The sequence below is a fragment of the Centruroides vittatus genome, unplaced genomic scaffold (genome assembly GCF_030686945.1).
Source record: "Centruroides vittatus isolate TY-2023 unplaced genomic scaffold, ASM3068694v2 contig_484, whole genome shotgun sequence".
NCBI lineage: Eukaryota > Metazoa > Arthropoda > Arachnida > Scorpiones > Buthidae > Centruroides > Centruroides vittatus.
Window position 1 is genome coordinate 1,977,036 of NW_027122274.1, and position 14,551 is coordinate 1,991,586.

General features: G+C 25.1%; 1 protein-coding gene across 4 annotated transcripts in view; it reads right to left on the minus strand.

Moving 5' to 3' along the window:
* The window catches only part of LOC136978009 (CD151 antigen-like), a 35,461-nt gene extending 22,296 nt beyond the window's left edge, over positions 1-13,165 (minus strand). Inside the window, exons 1-3 of one of the 4 annotated variants that reach the window (XM_067273645.1) lie at positions 13,016-13,165; positions 12,448-12,499; positions 4,286-4,358 (exon numbers count right to left, since the gene is read on the minus strand). In XM_067273645.1, coding sequence (XP_067129746.1) covers positions 4,286-4,348 — 63 coding nt within the window. In that variant the 5' untranslated portion in view covers positions 4,349-4,358; positions 12,448-12,499; positions 13,016-13,165. Of the gene's footprint in view, positions 1-4,285; positions 4,359-4,443; positions 4,599-4,927; positions 5,041-12,447; positions 12,500-13,015 lie in introns of those variants that run through there. The other 3 variants (XM_067273646.1, XM_067273648.1, XM_067273647.1) reach the window with 3 other exon arrangements.
* Positions 13,166-14,551: the final 1,386 nt, after the last annotated feature.

Sequence of the window (14,551 nt, forward strand, 5' to 3'; positions counted from 1 at the left end):
GAATTATTTGAAGTTAACTTTTATTATATGCTTAAATATTTTTGAAATAAATCTTACCAACAACAAGTTCAAAACTAGAAAATCTAACAAAAATAATAAATAGTACTCTTTTGAAAAATACTTATTCTTGTTATTTACACAAAAAAGTTAAAGATAAAACTAAAAGTAATTTATGAGTTAATCATTATTTCTACATTAAAAAAAGCAAGAAAAACTATATTATGGTTTATTAGCTAATTTTTACATGTTTTAATATTCTAATAAGAAAATTATACTTTTGTTTCTGTACAAATTGGTTTGATATGACAAATAGGTATTTGTAAAACTTTTTCATCTAAAAACTTAGTTAAATATCAATTCACTCAAATAATAACAGTAATTTTGTTATATGTTCTCTCAAATGTACTAAATTTAAATTTCACATTGTACAACTGAGAACAGTGGTAAAATACTAAATAAAATAAAGCAAATTCTGAAATAGAGAGTAGAACAATTGTAAAATCTTGATGATTTTTTCTAATTGTTAACTACAGAACTATAATTTGTTTACATTTTAATAAACTAATTTTCAGCAAGACAATTGTCTGGATTTTGTTTTGTCCTACATACCTAACATTGATAATTCTATTCTACCTGTCAAAATTTTTAACTTTTGCAATATTTTTATTTTAGTATTGTTTACTTATAAATAATCATTTATATTACTATATGAATAAACTCAACACATCTTTAGCATAATAGTTTATATTGTAATACTTGTTGCAGTAACAACATAATTATAGAGATTAAAATATCTATTAATGTGAGGTAAATAAAATAAGGACTTATCACACCAATGATAAAAAGTACAAACACTCGGGAATCAATGTGGATCATTTAGACATAAAGGGGTGTACAGTAAAAACAACTACATGAGTATGAATTATTTTTTTTACAATAATATAAACCAAAATGCATTTCAGACTATTAGAATAGTCTCTCTTCGGTTGGTATTAATATAAAAGAGTAATTATACATAAACTATTCCAACCAAACAAACCACTATAAGGTATGAGCAGTAAACATTAAAAGAATGCAAAGAAGACAGGTGTAAAATGTCTTCATAATATTACAAGGTGGCTTGACGTATTATTAATTATTTTACTCTTTCAATATAGAAATTCAGTAGCTTAATAGTAAGTATAATATAGGAGCTCATTGTATAAACTACACTTAATCTAATTTTGCAGGTAGGAAGAGATTTTGTTTGCAGTTTTCTCAAACAAAAACAAAGGATTCTAATACAAATAGTCATGAATTAATGGAATGAAAGGTTAGCAGTTATGGAAAAATGTTACACAAACAAAATGTATACACATATCACAACAGATATGACATCAACATTGTTACCCTCAGATCTAAAAACATAATAAAATGTATTTATGTTGAACTTTTTATTTAAAAACACACTATTACTGCATATATATACATTACACAAAATCAGAACTGATTTAAGTGCAATCAGGCAACTACTGCCATGAATGTTTGCAAAAAAGTTTAGCCAAAGATTCTCTTTATAAAATTATAAATAGAAAGAATATTTAAAAAATTAATTAAAATCTGAAGAAAAATGAAATTTTAACAAACATAATTCCAAGAAAACAAAAATGTTTTCTTAAAAAGTAATTAATTAATCACTAAGAAATCTATTGATAATTCCATATGTAATGTATATATTTTAAATTAATGAACATATTAGAATTCATTTATCATATAACCACAAGGTTAAGATTCTGTAATATATTCTTTTAGTATGGATTTAATATAATTTATTTATTTGGATGTGCAAAGCAAAATATATCTACTGTATTATTTATCATTAAATAAATTTTTAATATTATAATCAGTAAATATTTACAAAACTACATTTATTTATTGAATACTTCTATACATTAATACCAAATGTATAAAGATATAATTAATTTATGTTTGATCAATAGAAGTAATTTAGTTTATTTTTAGTTGATTTAAGATCCAGTTATCTTATTTATAATTTTAATAATTTATAAATAAATTATAGAAATTAAGAGAATATAGTGCTTTAATATTCAATTTAATTTTTTAAATTTCATTTTAATTTTCAATGTACTTTAAATACAATACATTAAAAATGTAGAAATTAAATATTTTTCCTTATCAAGTGAAAATCATATGCCAAAAATGTTTATGATTAACACATGTTTCTAAGATTACTCTGAATTTCATTCATTATAAATAATTGTAAGTAAAGGAAACAACATATGAAAATAAAATACATTATTAGAGTTTAATTAGAATATCTCATTATCTCAATAAAATTCTTTTATTAATAAGTTTAATAAGTTATTAATAAATTCTATGAAAAAACTTGGCTTAAATTTAAAATTCTAGGTTAAAAAAAAATTTTTTTTTCATCACACTCAATCACTTCTCATGAGGAATGATACTAATTTATTTTATTAAAGCTCCTGAAAATTCAAAACAAATTGTGCAGCACTTCCAAATGTGTACTGACTATGTATCTCATTATTTCTTAGAAGCTAAATTAGCTAAATATTAAAATTACCAACAATTATAAATTTAATATTAACAGTAAAAAAAAAGGCTATCTTCTTAAAGTATGTTTTTACTGCTACTATTATAACATTCAAAACAGTCATCATTTTTGAAAAATCTTAATACTTATTTGAAATTTTAGACATTTACCATCTAATTAAATTATTAATACACAATTTAACTATAAAATTCATGTCCATAATATTTTTTAAAAAGAAAATAGTAATAGTAAAATCTTAAGGTGGAATTATACATGAGAATTTTTTACATTGTGCTGACATTATATCATATTGTTAAATAAAGCTAATAAGCAATTTTGTCAGTAAGGAAATATTGAAGATCATTCTTTTTTACTAACTGCTTATGTAATTTCAAATAAAGTTATAATGTTTGTAGATTAATACAACTCTGATTAAATTCATAAACATATTTCAATAGAAAAATTTTCTAATAAATATTTCTTTTCTTCTGAATGATTTGTTTTTCAAATAATATTTAAAATTACTTTTTATTTATAAATTATATAATATAATAAGACTATAAATTGAATTTTAACTTGCAAGGAACATGTTTATAAATGTTAATGTTAAAATAAATGTTTCAGGATATCATTTCAACTCCTATCATGAAATTAGAACTCTGTATATTTTTAAAAATATCAAAAGAAATTAACAAGCCTAATGTTAATTACAGTAGAACTCAGATTATTTGAATTAATGTGAACCAACAATACCTTGAATAACCAAGAACTGATATGGACTGTCGCTGTCATTTTGAATTAAAATTAAAAACAACTTATAAAAGATTTTTTTGGTATCACTTTTAAGCCTTTTTTTCTATATCTTAGTGACTTTAATCATAAGAACAATATTTTTTTACATCATTTATTACAATGCAAATACACATCGTACAATAGTTTTACAAATAAAAATGTGTATTATTGCATTTACATTTTAATACAAATGGTTCATCTCACATTAAAGTTAAAATGATAAAAGAGAACTGAAACAAATAACTTCAACTTCGTAATACAAGTTATTGTTTTAGACTCTTTAAAAACTCCTTTAAGAGTTAAGAAAAGTAGTGTATTCACTTACAGATTCACCTCTGATAATGCAGTTCTACCGCATTTAAAAATAACTAATACATATATTTAATTTTAATGATTGTTCATTATTAATTTTTAAAAAAAGAAAAAAAAAACAGTTATTTTTTCCTGTCTTTACAATATCTACAAAAAATATATAGAATGATCAAGAAAATCTTCAAAGTTAAATTCATGCTTTCTCATTATTAATACAAGCCTAATTTATAATTCATCATAACCATTAAAAAAAATAAATAAATAAAATCTGATCAAACAGTTTGATTTTAAACTAAATTATTGGACCAGATTTTGTTCGAATTTTAGTTTTATTTTCTTAAAATTGCTAGATCAATATTCATTACATTATAAAACTAAGAGGAAAAATAGTAAAGTCGTGTAAGTTTACTTTTAGATAATTTGTTTATATACGTATACATACACAAATAACCTAAAAGTAACCTCTACCAAATTTATGTATCTTTTATATAATGTAATTGTCATTAATAAATTGGTACTTAATTAAAATTGATGTAAAAATACTCTCATTATAATACAACTTTATTAATTAATAGATAAATTTGAATAGGACATTACGCAAAGTAACATATTTTAATAGAAACTTACCAAAATGACGAAATTTGCCGCAAACAATGCATATTTGATGGCTTTCCCCATTCCTTCCACCATTTTCGTCTATCTGAAATATAAATCACGTCATTTTATAGTTACAATAAATAAAACGACAGTTTATTTTTTTATTTAAAACGTTTACTAGTCGCTACCTTTTAAAATTTCTTTCTTATATACATGTTTTTTCACTCAGAATTAAAACCATTCAAAATTCCTTTCTTTGACAGGTGAGGAATCAATAACCACTAGCAACATCTAGCGGACTGGCAAGAAAGCTCAAAAATGTTTGATATCGATTAAAGTGCCGCTAAAATAATTAACAAGTTTTCGAGAAAAAACAATAAATTAAACATAAATTCTCTTTACGAATAAGCATTATTTTCATCGTTTTCGTATATGTTTGTTTTAATATAAACGTATTTATTTTTTCTTAAATCGACAATTTATAAGAGACACCTATAGTGTTATTACGTAAGTAGGCCTGTAAATCATTTCGATTTTATAAATTAAAATTTTCAAAAGTAAACGCTTTTCGTTTCCGTTTTTAGTTTAAATTATTCTTATTAAAGATGAATAAAATAATAAGTAACAACGTATATTATAAGTTAAAAAAGAAAAAAATATATATAGGAATACCTGAATGATAGTGACGTAACTAACCTAAAGTTCAAACTAGTTTTAAAATTAAACGGTTAAATCTATTATTATCAGTAGAAAAATGAAGTAAAGCTGGTGTGAGGCTTTAAATGTTTTTTCCACATCATGGTATTATTTCTAGAATTCCCAATTGCGAAATATTCCACGCCACGTGATAAGTCAACAATGAAAATCCGGATCGCATTAATCATACAGGACTGACCCAACATAATGTTAACTTTTACCAATAACTTTTGAAATAATCTTAGGTGGAGTAATGAAAACAGAATCATGTCAAACAACCAATTTCTATACGCGCTTTTAAGTCCATCAGAGACTTTAATTGTAAAGTTTTTCCTCTAACCCGCCAAGAAGGAAAAAATTGTATATTTTTAGAACCATTCTATCATATTCATTGTTATCACATTTATTAAAGTGACGCTTGCTTGATGTTTCTCGCGTTAATGGTTCCACATCTATATCTTTTAGGCTAAAAGACTAAAAGTTTCTAAGTAGGAAGTTTTAAACTTCAAATTTGACATTTTAATAACTCAAAAAAATAATTTTTAATTACCTCTATTAAACATTTGAACTTATTTTAAAGAAATTGGATATGTTTTAATAAAAAATGCCAGGTCTCAATCTTGAATTGGGGACTGTTCATTAATTAATTACAGTTTTTGAGCCATTTTTAACCCATCTCCCTCCCTCCCTTCCTGTTGGATATAGTTGGGGCAATGAGAGATAGACGGCCCCTTATCATTTTTAAGCTATGTTTCTAATGTTTTAATATATTTTTTAAAACTTATCTTTTGATTTATTGATTATTTTAATATTTAATAATTTGTATTTTTAATTTAAAAAGTAACAAAATATAAAAAGCAAAAGTATTTTCAAATCCCAAAACATTATTTATTAATTTATTTTAAAAATTGAATGTATTTATTTCACAATTTATTTTGTAATTTAAAAACAAAAATTATTATTAATTATTTTGCTTAAATTAAATTTGCTTTAAAGTGATTTTTATCATGAAAATTATGGATTTAAATGCTAAAAATTCACACTCATTTTCTAAAATTTGTTATCGATGAATTTAAATAATGAAATTTGTATATATATTTTTAAAATTTATTTTTAAAATGTACAAATTTATTTAAATTTTAAAAGATTAAAAGTTTCTTGTTAAGAGTTACAAACTACTAAATCATACATTTGCTCTAGTAAATGATATAATTGCGTAGATAGGAGAAGGCTTGAACGAAAGAAACGAGGTCGAATAAAATATTAATTGATCATTTAATTTCTTATTTTTACACACTAATTATTGTTTTATTACTGACCGTGAATTAAACTTTAGCCTATAAATAATAAATTATTATAATCGTTATAACATAGCAAAGTGATGATAATCCGGATAAAAATGAAAAATAAATTAATTTAAATTAAATATTACAAAAAGATAAATGCTCCCGTCGCTTTCACTTTGTTAACCCATATGTCTTCCAAGCGTATCGAGAAGGAAAAAAAACAATGTGCATGAGTTCGTGTGTACTTTCGCTTTAACACTAATTTAAACCGCTTTATCATTCATCTGATTGCTTTCTAATTATAAAAACCTTTATTAAACAAACATAAATTGTTTTATTATAAGAACACTTAAGGCAGTATTCACAATCAAGGATCGAGAATTTGAATTAGAAGTCAGCCAATTACCATTCGCGATACTTTTAGTACGTGAACGCTTATTGGTTACCTTCTTACTCCTGATCTTTGGTTGTGTATACGGCCGTTAATGAATGAGGTATACTAACGCGATACTTTTCTAAAACTAAGATTTAAATTAGAAATTCCTTATTTTATTTTTTCAATCTTCGGAAATCCCTTCCGGGACCTTGTGTCCTCTTTCTTATCCACCCATTCTCTCTTCCTTTCTTCAGCCTAGTTTCTGGAGTCGGCTCAGGGCTGGATTTACACTTAAGACCTCTAAAGAAATGTGTTGTAATTAAATTATTAGCCTATATGTACGTACAAAATGGATTCCCGTTTTATGATTTGTATTTAGAATAAATTTACTGTCATTTAAGCGTGTGTGTTCCGTGTTTAAGTAATGTATTATTTGGTTAAGCACTATTTCCAGGAACGTAATCTTAGTTTACAATGCTGAGCATTTGGGAAACAGAACGACTCGTTTTACGACGGTTTTCCAGGAATCAGTTAGAAAGCAGGGGTTTCCTTTATTATAAAAATTTGAGAAATAATACAACAAATTGTATAATAAATATTTTAAATAAGTGTTTAAATATTAAAGATTTGTTTCTGTATTTTATGTGTATTACAACTACTACGTAAACACATTTCTCAACAAACATCGAATTTATTTTCATACTTTCTGATTTACCTTATACGTTTTTACATGCATTATTATTTGTTGGAGGAAAATATATTTATAAGAATATAAATGTTATATGTAATGAAATATATATGTTACAATATATTTTATAGCTTAGGTCCGGCTCTGAGTAGGCTCTATCCTTAATATTAACATTTTATGTGTCTTGTCTATACATTTTATTTACGTGGATTTTTTAAATTTCATAATGAAGAGACTTTACTTGCACTTCGTTTATCTTTATATAAAATAAACTCTAGATATTCTCCGAAACATTTCAACAGATATTAATTATACAATGAAATGAGGATATTTGCATTGTGTATATTTCAAAATATGTAAATAAATTTCACTACGTTATGAAATTCTAAGAAATTTTTTTTCAATATCAGGTTATTTGAATTGTTTGTAAATTAAATTCGATATTTTATTATAAGTTCGGCACGAAAAAGCATAAATTAATATATAAGTAATTGCAGTTGGTCTTCAATCTTCGTGATATGAAAATTACATTAGAGTAACATAACTTGTCCCGATGACAAGCATTCGTAAACAAAAACAATATTATAATTGACTTAATATATAGCTATAGTTAGAGCTGTGGCCTTAAACTATAACATATAACAGGCCCTTCTCCTCCATCAAATATTGATACATATTAAAATGTGAGGATCTAAACCAGCGGTTCCCAACCAGTGGTCCGCAAGAACTAAAATATGGTCCTCGAAAGATTTAAAACTTTTATTTATTTTAAATGATTATTTCCATATTGATACAAACTGAATTTAATTTTTACTAAAAATGTTATGTTTTCTATTATAATGGTACTGTTAAAGCAAAAGTCTTGAGTTTAACGATTACTTATATTAAAAGTTTTGATTAAAGTTTATTTTTCTTAAACCTTGTGGTCCCTGCTAACAACAATGAAATCAAAGTGGTCCCTGGTCAAAAGAAGGTTGGGAACCACTGATCTAAACTATAGACTCATAACGCGAGTCCCTAAGCTGTAGCTGTTGATGCTACAAGTCTGGCTTTGCGTATAATAAGTTCAAAACATGAGAATTGAACTCTAAAACTGAATAAATGTTAGAAAAATATTTTTTTCGTGTATTTAACTATATTTTTCCTGGAATATTGATATTTTGAACTTACATATACATTACCGACCCTAAAAGTGAATGACTTAGAGGTCAAGCACCTTATAAAAAAAAACAGAAAATCACCATGGAAATAAATGATAATTTTCTAAAATTGTTTAATACGTCTAAAATAAATATCGTTATAATAGAAGTTTCTTTGTTTTTAATATCTTTTTTCATCTTTATCAATCTATTTTGATTTTAAAATAGTTGCAGAATTTATTTCATTTTATATATTTTCGGGCTAGACAATGACTTATATAATAAATTTAAATATATTAATAAAACTGGATAAAAATTAGTTAATATTAAACTATAATTAGTAAACTATTAATTCTTTCACGAGCTTTTAGCGTAATTATGATATTAATTTATCATATTTAATCTTATAAATTCATTTACAATTGTTTAAAATAAGACTCTGCGTTCTTCTTCATATAATTCGTTCTCTAAAGTAACCAGTTGTTTTAAGAGGTTATATTTCATGCGACGTGTAAACGTTTAAAATAAAAATCAAACATAAATTTTAAGCGAAAAAATCCAAACAAATTGCTTGTAACTAAGCATTTACGATTTAAGTGAGCATTAACTAGGTTCAACGTGTTGGAAATTTAACTATAAATAGTTTATTATGTAATTAAAGATGAATATTTATAGAATTAATATTAAAAAAGTGTTTTAACAATAGGTTTAAATTAACTACAACTCTCTTATTTTTATTTTTTAACTTGCAAGCTATTTATAATTTTATATTTAACTTTTATAAGCACGTGCGTTTGATCTACAAATTTTAATTTTCTACACATTTAAAATCTTTCTTACGGAACAACGGATACAAAAACCAGAAAAAAATCGGACTTGAGGTGATTATATAAACCTAGTTTACAATAAAATTAAGATTACAAAACATTGGAAACGGTTGTCATAACAATAGGGTTAGATAAATATTATTTTGGTTGTTATATTTTGAAATCTATAAATATTCTGAACTTTATTTATAGCATTTCAAAATATTTTTTAATAATTTAATACCTTATTTGAGATTTTATACTTTGTTTTTTTGAAAGTGTTTATTAATTTATAAATGTTTTTGATTTTGACATTTTACATTTGCTCTAATTTGCTGTCAGATTTTCATCTTTTAATATCTATATTTAAACTTATCTTTCTGAGTTTATGCTAATATAGAACCTTTGCCAGTGGACATAGTCCTTGTGTAGCAATCATTAAACAAGTTAATACAGTAATTTAAAAACTTATAATTTCTTAATAAATATTTGGTAAAGCTAATAAATGGATAATTCTATGTATTCTATAAATTATTTGACAATTAATTTACAACAATACAAAATTCATTTTCTAATTTTAATATTATGGTATGTTAAAGTGTGGCTCCATTTTGAAGGATTCCTTTTGCATTATAGAATGAAAAAATTGAAATTAATTTATTGTAAAATGATAAATGTCTCTACTTATGAATAGCTATAATTTCATTAAAATATATATATCATTTTATATGTATTATCAATCTTTACGAAGTTAGAATTTCATTTATGAAATATATTTTAAATTCAATAGGATTTATGGAATCTTTGCTATATTTTAGAAAAAGTAGTCACTAATAGAGACTTTTAATCATGCTTATGGAGGATTTGACCAATCTCACAATGGGGACTACCGGGTGGTGAGGGACGATGCCCGAAAAATTCTTGGGTGTTTTGACCGCCTGGATTTAATCTCGAATAATAGCAGGAGGCCTTAATATTTAGTATTAAGGATAATTTATATAGGGAAAAAATCATTACCTAAATTGCTACTGAAATTAAACATCTGGAACACGCTTTCAGTAGTATCGAGATAACGTTTCTATATTTTGTTTGCTTAGTGAATATATAATAATTTAGATAAAAGAATAGAAGAGATTAAACAAAAAATATATATTTAAAAGTAGGCCTATTTTATTTTATTTTTTGTTTAATGGTATGTTAGTTATTATTTGTGTTTATCTTTTTCTCTTTGTTTTTTTATCTTATTTTTTAATCGCGCCCTACAGACACTAGGCACTAATATTATTATTTTTTTTTCGTGTTCATCATGGATTTAACCAGATCTAAAATGAAGGCAATCGGATAGTAAGGGACGAGATCCCACATGTCATCCTATTGAAATTGTTCAAGAAAATACGTACCAACACATATCGAATTTTTAGTTATGGAAGACAGAGAGACCGCCGAAAGCTTGTATGGGCGGGGATAGAGTGGACCTCCACTGTCTCTTAGAGGGCTCCTTTTGCCATATTGTTTTTCTTCTTTTTGAATAAATGAAATACTTAGAATGTTTCTTTAGTAATAAAAAAGAGTCTTATAGATGTTATTTTTTGTTAGTAAAAATAACATTCATTTATAGGAATAGGAACCTCTACTGAACCCTCCAGACTGGGAAAAATCTCTAGCTTCCCGCTCCCTCTCGAACCCAGGAAACAGGACAGTCAGAGGAAGTGAAGAAGCAGTTAACTTGTGGCTTAGATACGTCGGACGACAGGTTAACTGTTTCCTTAGTTATTGCTTCTCAGAATGACCCGAAACCGGAAACGGAAATGATCAGAAATGTTATTTTATCACGTCAAATGCAACCCGGAGTATTTCTTTCATAAATTAAGCATTCGTAGCGCCAGTTAATATATTAATAATTTCCCTTTCCGGTTCTTTTTTATATTCCTATAATACATAACTATTTGATACGCTTCCTGTAATTTGAATAAATAATTTCAGTTACTGGAAAATAAGTTTTACGATATAATTTCAAATTCTGAAATTATATAGCCTATACGTTAAATTACTGTATTTTACAAATGGCTCAAATTAAATATTGAAGATTAATTATACCTTCACACCATTCGTAAATTATTTTACTCTATCATGATATGATTCAATTCAAAATCGATTGTAAAATACTTTGAATGCAGATAATTGATATAGATTATAGTAAACAAAAATGATTTAATAAGTAGAAGATACGGTAGTGTAGCCAGAAAGGAGCCAATTGGCCCGGGTCCCCTTACCTTTATAAGTAAATTTTGCATTATTATATTTATTTTCATATAATTTAGCCTTAAAAAGAAATATTTAATAATTTTATTATTATTATTATTGAGATATTAAATTGTATTTCAATAAAAAACAAAAGATTTTGAATAAAATAATTAACTTTAGTGAAAGTCGATTAGAAATGTTTTCTCAATTTGTTATTTCTTAATTAATTCTCAATAAATTTAATAGAAAATTTATTCAAATTTAAGTAGTTTTATATATATTAAATCGCTAAATAATCCTTGAAAAAGGTCATCTTTTCTTAAAAATTAGTTAAAATTCTATAATAAAAATTCATTATCATAACATTAATTTATATCAATAAGTAATTTTCAAATTCCATGAAGAAAAATTGGATTGAGAGTTACATAAAGAACATCAAGTTTTCATTAGAGTATTACATTTCTATGTAGTTAATTAAGGTGACACAATTAGAACCGATATTAGAAGGGCCGTAATTAGAACGTGCAAAACTTATATTCGCTCCTTTACCAATAGCGCTGTGGAAGAAGAGTAAACTCTTTGATATTGTATAAACGTTATATATAAGTGCTTTTATCCACATTCAAATCTTTTTCCTGTACTTATTTGATTTTTTATTCGTTTATTTACTTACAAGGATAGGGGAACCGGGCACCTCCCTGGTTACGCTACATGTTAGTTATACTGAGAAAGATGTAATTAGAGATAAAATATAAACTACAAGTTAATTACACTCTTATGTAATTTCCTTATAATTTTCATTATTATTATTATTATTAAAGCTAACTCATAAAAGCAATTAAACTAATTCATAATGTAATTTCTCTGACTTAAATATTTAATTCTTATACAAATTAAATAAATTTCTGAAAAATGCATGGAAGAACTTATTTTAGTTGAATTTATATTGATACTTACTTTGATATTTCGTAGTTATTCAGGAAACAAATCCAATATTGTTAAAGAAATTCTAATGAAAGTAATATGTAAATATTTAGATTAATTAGATAATATTAAATTAATAAAATTAGTAATAAATTTATTCGTTTCGTATAATTATAAATAATATTTATCTTTTTAATTAATTTAATTAATGTTAATAGACACTATAATGATAAAACTCTATTAACTGAATGGAAATTTTTCTTCGGGTAAGTGTAGAAATGAAAAAATAAGCTATAAAATTAGTTTAAAAGTTGTAAAATGTTCTACATATATAAGTTTCGACGTCAAAAATATCAAAACTTTTATTAAATAGTTTATAAAAATCGATATTAATAAATGTTTTCTTATAGAAAATATAAAATTCTCCCCAAAAAACTTGTCTAATGCATTAAAATGAATCGAAATAAAGTATTTTTCTTAAATGTTAAATAGTTTTTCTATAAATTAAAAAAAACTTCAATACAATTAAATTTAATATTTAAAAAAATCTAAGTAAATTTTACAGTTTTTTAAGTAAAAATACTTTTAGTAAATAACTAACCTGTTATAAAATGAAAACTCTTAAACAATTTCGTATAAAACACGCAGCGAGCTTTGAAAACAAGTTGTGTTGATCAGAGTCGTTACCAAGACGACTAATGTGTGGTCCACGAGCTGAATTTTTACACTTTAATGTTTTGCAACAACCAATCAATAAAGAACGCTTCCTATCGTCACAGGGAGGTGGGGGTGTTGCACATTATATTATTTTCTACACTTCGTTCTAACCTATCAACACGTGTCTTTACACTTATTTCGTCAAGAATTTTTTTAAATAAAATCTTCTAGAAATTAAATTTTTTTCTCCATATTTTTTCCAAAATTAAAATGTTTGATTAGATTTCGTTTCAAGATTTTATTCACGTTTTAAAGTAGTTTATTTATTTAATTTGAATCAAACTATTAAACGAGTTAATAAGAATTTCACAGGATTTTATTGTTATTTGTACGAATTAATCAAAATTTTAATTTTTAATTTCTTCTTTTTTCGAAGATCGAAAGGTCGGCAACTCATTTATATAATTTAAAAAAAGGGGTGACAGTGACACTACTAATTTTTTAAAATATGGAATTAAAGAAAATTATTTTATGAAAAAATTGTTATTTAAAGTAATATTAAACTGTATATATTTATTTTTTAGTATATTTAATTCCTGTTTAAACTAAATTTTAAATGCTTAGTTCTCTAGTGCGTTAACAGATGGTGTTAGTTGCATGAAATGGTTAAGCAGCAATAAATTACCTGAGAATTTCTCAACCGGTAGATCGCGACTTCTCTAGTAATGTCAAGAGACTGGGGAGTTGTAATGAAAAAATGCAATTTTCTTCAATTAATTTACATTGCTATAATTTTATACATTTTTTAACTCAATTAAAATATTAAGTGGTGTTTGAGTGTGGCTAGTAATTCGAGGCATTAAATTATTTTAAAAAGTTTCGAGTTTTTAACTATGTTATTACATAAATTTATTTTAAAAAGTTATTTATGAAAAAGTGGAATTTAGATTATTATAGAAAATTTATTCTAACAGAGATATTGGAAAGCGACATATAAATTCCCATTGTCGTCCATCCGTCTGTCTGTCTGTCTTTCCTTAATCTCGATAACAAAGTTAGATAGATCAAAGAGGAGATCAAATATGGAACCTTGGCGGCAGGAGGTCCCGATTAATATAACTTCTGATGCAAACTGGAAGTCATATTATTTCAATTCAAAACTTTTCCCCTGAAAGGCTTTAGATAGATGACCGACATGACTCTATTGTTAAAGGAAAAGTATGATGTACAGTACAGGGGCAAGCCACTACTAATTTGAGGTGGAGAGCATATATTTTTAGTTAAATAAATTTAAAATATGATTAAAACTTGTAGCCCGGCATTATGATCATGTCACAATAAATAATTGCTCGTTTTCATAATATATAGTTGTAGGATCTCAAAGAAAAAAGTGGGAAAGTCTCCACTTCGTGTGCTGAAATCTTGGCCCACCATGGACTGTCTCCATTGTATGTTTGGCTGAACTCATGGATATGGAAAA